The following is a 6,000-nucleotide window of genomic DNA, read 5'->3' as shown; positions in this document are numbered from 1 at the left end:
GAGGGCGGGAGGCGAGGCGAGGGCGGGAGGCGGAGGAATGAGCGCGCGCGGCGCTTCTCGCGGGCCCCGTCGCCCGCACGGAAAGAGCCGAGCGCAGCCCGAACGCTCTATTAAAATGGCGGCGGCGTCGGCGGTGGCCGCGGCGTCTGGTCGGTGAAGTGACTCTGCTGCTGCTTTCCCCACCCGCCCCCTCCCTCCCTCTCCCCTCCCCCCGTCCTTCCCCCCCTTCCCCGCCGCCGGCGCCTCCGCGCCCCTCCGGCCTGCGCACCTCCCCTCGCCCCCCTCCTCTCCCCCGCCCGCTCCGGCGACCGCCGGCCCCCTCCCCCATCCTGCTCCCGCCCCGTCCCCGCCGCCGCCCGCCCTCGTCGCCTCCCCGCCCCGCCGGCCGGCCGGCCCCCGCCTCCGCCTCTCTCCCCTCCCCCCCGCCGGTCGGGATCAGTCAGCGCGATCCGAAGCGGGGGAGGGGGGGGGCGGCGGCCGAACGATGTGCGAGAACTGCGCAGACCTGGTGGAGGTGTTAAATGAAAGTAAGTAGCGCGGCGGCGCCGGTCGGGGTGCAGGGCTCGGGGCCCCCGCGCTGCCCGGCCGGCCGCTGCGGCCCGCGGGAGGGACGGCCGAGCCGGCGGCGTGCGGGCCTAGCGCCGCGGGAAGGTGCGCGGTGCCGCGGCCGCCGCGTCGCCTCGGGCCCAGCTCGGCCGGCTCACCTGGGCGCCGGGAGGGGGCCGCGGCCGAGCTGCAGCCAGGCCGGGCCCGCGGCCTGGGCGCCGGGAAAGTTTCCTCATTACAGGTGTCAATTAGCGAGGCACTAATGAGCGCCTCCGCTCCCGATGGGAGGGGAGGGAGGGGCGGCCGAGGGCGGGCTTCCCTCCGCGGGCCGGACCTGCGACCCTCCGGCCGCCCCCTGGTTGTCGGGGTGCTGCCGAGGCCTCGCGTCCCTGTGGTTTCCTTTCGACTCCCTGGGAGGAGGATGGTGGTTTTCCCCTCCCTTGGGGGGGGGGGGGGGCGGGCGGTGTGGGGGTGTGTGGGTGTGTGAAAACCTTCTGCCAGACCTTTAGATACCTGGAAATGAACTGAGGCCGTGGTGATTGGGAACTTCAGATATTTGTGAAAAATTAATGCCGTTTCTTAGTGTGCCATTCGTTGTTTTCATGGTCAATTCTGTGATACTAAGGAGAGTATTGTACCTCAGACACCATCCCGACATATCATGGCCTCTCTCCTGGGATAAAAGGCCTTATTCCTGATACTTTTGATTATTAAAGAGTGTTAATGCACGTACATGGATCCAGCCAGATTTAAAATTTTTATTCCCGACCCTTGCAAGATGGTCTTTTAGCTTAAAGAAACAAGCTGTATTGCAAGCTAACTCCTCCTGGGCCCAAAGGCCTAGTTGGACCAGGTGAATTAGATAAAAGGTTAACATTCAGAAACATGATGGCTAAGGAAATGCTCAGTTACCAACAGCTTCTGTAGGTTTTGTGTTGTGTGTGTGATATTTTGAAAGACTTTCAAACTACCTATTTTCTAATATGGTTCTTTAAGACAATTGATTTATAAAGTGTATCATCTTGTTTGTGTTTGAATTTCACTTTAGTGACCAAAGGCAGTAATAAACGTGGAAGGGTATTCAGTTTACTTTCAACTGTTTACTTCCTGAAAGGTGGAAGCAGGGTTTTGCCCATATTCAAACTATACTTTCCAATAATTGTGCCATTCTGAAATTTTCTAGATTTTAAAAATTATTTGTATTTTTAGATACTTTTATTTTTGGTGCAGGTGGTTTGATACACTGATAAACCTAAGTCCTTTGAAGTACTTATTTCAGCAAACTGTATTCTGTATCTCAGATATAAGTTGTGTGATTGTGGCTTGGTTCTGAAATTGGAAAATGAATAGCTTTGCTGTGTAATATATTAGGAAAAATTGCTTTTAATAATTAAGTTGGCGTTTTAAAAATTTTAAACTTAACGAGTACAATTAATTTTAAACATAGTTTCTAAATAAACTGAAGTTAGCTAATCTTGATTATTTTTTGAAGAGACTTGGTGAAAGGTCCTGTTGAGGATTATTTGTGAACCCCCTAGGACTCTGTTTAGGAGCACTCAAACATGTAATGGATTTATGGAGAGTTAGAAATAGTATGGAGAATTGAAGTAGAATTTAGTTTTTATTACCTTTAAGTAAATATAGTTAGTTGAACAAGGTTCACAAAATTTGTCCAGGCAGACCCTCTAAGAAAACCTGTTATTTTTTAAAAACCTGTTTTAATGAACAAAAATAGAAGGATTTCCTATTTGTGTCTGAGCCAATGATTTCTGAAAATACTGAGACACTTTCTTAATATTTCCTTTAAGGCTCAGTTTAAAAATTTGCCTCCTAAACACAATCTCACAGTGATAATTTCCTTTTAAAAAAAAGTTACTTAAGCAATTTTTTTTGTAGGTTATACCGAGCTATTATAAGTTGCTTCCTCCCCCCTCCTCACACATCCCCCCCCATTACTATTTTTTCTTTGTGTAGTTCCTGTATTTCATACTAACATTTATCTATGACTGGGTAGAATTGTAATAGTTGGAACTTGATAAAACTTGTTGAATTGAAGTGTAGGGTATATGTCTTTGTGGTAATCTGGCTCACAATAATTATTAAGACTACTTTTCCCCTTCCATAAGTTGTGCAAACATGAGCATCAATTCATTCTTGATTAGAAATCCAGAGTTAAAGTATCAAAATAATGTGCTCAGAATTCATTTCTCAATATAACTCCCCATAACAGTTTAACCAAGAGAAGAAATAAAACTGTATTTTTGGGTGTTATGTTTCAAGTTGATGTTGAAAAATAATTATTTAAAAAAGTACCAAAAACTTAATTTCTTTTCAAGTTTACAATCTCTGACCAAACTTAAAGAAGTCTGCCTGGACACACCAGTAAATGTGCAATCTAAAAATTTTGTGTTTTAAATAAAAGGGTAAACATATGTAGAAAGTATATAGTTTTATATCTGATATACACGGAGTTTTGATAAGGTAAGGACTTTAGAGGAGTTGTTTACTTTAAAATCTTGTAGAAAGAAATGTAGTTAAAATAAAAATTGGTAGTAAAAGAATATGAGTAGTTTTTGATGAGAGTATTAATACCACTTATACCTCTATTCCTGCTGAGAGTCTGAAGCTATAAACTCTAACTGTGGAACATATATCCGTATACAGACACAATTTTGCCAGCAGGTTAAGGCGCATTGAAGCCTGTCTGTAGAACCAGGTTAAGGATCCCATAATAAGGACTCTTTTTTTTAAAAAAAATATATTTTATTGATTTTTTACAGAGAGGAAGGGAGAGAGATAGAGAGTCAGAAACATCGATGAGAGAGAAACATCAATCAGCTGCCTCCTGCACATCTCCCACTGGGGATGTGCCCACAACCCAGGTACATGCCCTTGACCGGAATCGAACCTGGGACCCCCCAGTCTGCAGGCCGACGCTCTATCCACTGAGCCAAACCGGTTTCGGCTATAAGGACTCTTTTTAATGTGGTCTTGACAGATATCCTAAAACTTGAAATTGCATTTCCAAATAGTATTTGGCTGTAGTGTTAGAAAAGATCTCAACAATGCTAACATTTGAATTTCCATTTTACTTTCATGCTTTGTTTTTTAATAAAGAAGACATTTAAAAATATATATTTTTATTGATTTCAGAGAGGAAGGGTGCGGGAGAGAGAGAGAGAAACATCAATGATGAGAGAGAATCACTGATCAGCTGCCTCCTGCTTGTTTGAGCCCACAACCAGGGCAGCATGTGCCCTTGACTGGAACTTGGGACCCTTTAGTTCACATGCTGATGCTCTATCCACTGAACCAGACTGGCTAGGGTAAGAAGACATTTTTAAAAGCTTGGAATACATTGGGTGAATTTTACTGTATCAGTTTATGGGGTTGCATTTAGTTTAGGAGATGATTTAAAGTTTATATTCCTATGCTGCTTTTGTTGAATTTGTATGTTTGCTGCTTTTTATAGCTATTTTTATGAACAGTTCACTAAGTCAGAGGTATTTTTGGATGTTGATGAGAATTTGGAGGTCTGAAGTTATGCTTTGCCCCATCACCATAGCTAGGTCATTAGTAAATTGAGGTCATTATTTGCTTTGGAAAGGTACATTTCTCTGAGAGCAGAGTGAAAATTACTTTAAATGTACATCAGTCTTTTAAACTATTTGTATGTTGTGGATTATATTGTATGTGCTATTTTGGGTGAATTACAGTTGTTTAAAATAGACAATTCATTTGTCCATCCTAACCTTTGAGATAGGCAGGAACATGTACTGATAGAATTTGAAAGGTGAAGAATTAAATCTCAGAAAGGCTAAGTGGTTTGCTAAAGATCATCTGTCATCTGCTTAGTTGGTAGTCATATCTAAGCTAGAACTCAAGATACTCTGATAGCAGTATTTGCAGAATAATTCTGTTTGCAGAATACTTTATTGAACAGTTTGTGTTGGGTACTTTATCAATTCTTTGAGGTAGGTACTCTATCACCCTTTTTGGAAAAGAGAACTAAGGCTTACGCAACTTGCACAGAGGCACGGGACTATTTAGTGGAGCCAGGATTTGAACAAGATTTAATCCCGGGTCAGGCCAAAAGCCCACGCTCTTAACAGTTATGCTATATACTGTATAAACTTGGATAATCTAGTCAAGTGGAGGACATTATTATGAGTACACGGTTTGGCAAAATAAATAATTACTATATTTTTATGTATTTTAACAAATTCAGGTGTAAATCCATGGTAATTGTAGTAGAAATTTATGGTGATAAATGTAGCTGAATGGGAATCTATATCTTTTTTTTTTTTTTTAAATATATTTTTATTGATCTTTTACAGAGAGGAAGGGGGAGAGATAGAGAGCCAGAAACATCGATGAGAGAGAAACATCGACCAGCCGCCTCCTGCACACCCCCCACCGGGGATGTGCCCGCAACCAAGGCACATGCCCTCGACCGGAATCGAACCCGGGACCCCCCAGTCCGAAGGCCGACGCTCTATCCACTGAGCCAAACCGGTCTTGGCGGAAATCTATATCTTAATATTGTTTGTCAGCAATAATCTCTTTAAAAAAACTACACATTTTACCCTGGCTGGTGTGGCTTGGTTGGAACTTCCTCCCTCACACCAAGGGGTTGCAGGTTCCATCCCTAGTTGGGGCCCATAACCAGAATGCAGTTTGAGCCTCGAGGCAGACAATCCATGTTTCTCTTTCTCTCTCCCTCTTCCTCTCTCTAAAATCAATAAAAAACAAACACATGTCCTCAGGTGAGGATAAAAACAAATACTACATGTTTCTCTCCGTTGTTATTTTTTAAAAATATTTTTTATTGATTTCAGAGAGGAAGGGAGAGGGAGAGAGAGAAACATCAGTGATGAGAGAATCATTGATCAGCTGCCTCCTGCACACCCCCTACTGGGATTGAGCCTGCAACCTGGGAATGTGCCCTTGTCCGGAATCAAACCTGGGACCCTTCAGTCCACAGGCCGACGCTCTATCTACTGAGCCAAACCAGCTAGGACTTTCTGGTTTTTTAGATAAGTACACAGGCACTAAATAATCAATCATTAGTAACAACATTTTTTGGTAGATTTTTATTCTATTATTTGAACTGATTCTTAAAATTGGAAATTTTATTTCACGACAAAATGCAGTCCCAAATTATGGATTTATATTTGGTAAATTAATCTTGGTACATATATATCCTCTTAAACCAGTTAACATTTGAAATAGTTTTTCAAAGATAATAGTATTCACGTTTTAATTCAAATATTTGTATAAAGTAATTTGTAAACCATAGAACTATAAACGTGTAGTAGGTATGAAGGCTTTCTGCATAGTCAGTGATAACTATTGATGACTAGTTTTAGCATTGCATTCATGAAATATGTTAATGTTATGTTTAATAATGAGAGTATATATCTAGTATTTCCTATGTGTATTGGGAATTTTTAA

General features: G+C 42.8%; 1 protein-coding gene across 2 annotated transcripts in view; it reads left to right on the top strand.

Annotated features, from left to right (window-relative positions):
• Nucleotides 1–364: 364 nt before the first annotated feature.
• USP34 (ubiquitin specific peptidase 34) overlaps nucleotides 365–6,000 on the top strand; it is a 241,762-nt gene continuing 236,126 nt past the window's right edge. For both annotated transcript variants that reach the window (XM_070429294.1, XM_070429293.1), the window contains exon 1: nucleotides 365–527. In XM_070429294.1, the coding sequence (XP_070285395.1) occupies nucleotides 485–527 (43 nt within the window). In that variant the 5' untranslated portion in view covers nucleotides 365–484. The remainder of the gene's footprint in view (nucleotides 528–6,000) is intronic.

This window comes from Myotis yumanensis, unplaced genomic scaffold (genome assembly GCF_028538775.1).
Source record: "Myotis yumanensis isolate MYYU_CA2020_CCGP unplaced genomic scaffold, mMyoYum1.0.hap1 SCAF_11, whole genome shotgun sequence".
In the NCBI taxonomy this organism is placed as follows: Eukaryota; Metazoa; Chordata; class Mammalia; order Chiroptera; family Vespertilionidae; genus Myotis; species Myotis yumanensis.
The sequence above is the reverse complement of the archived record's forward strand: the minus strand, read 5'-3'. Positions and strand labels throughout refer to the sequence as shown.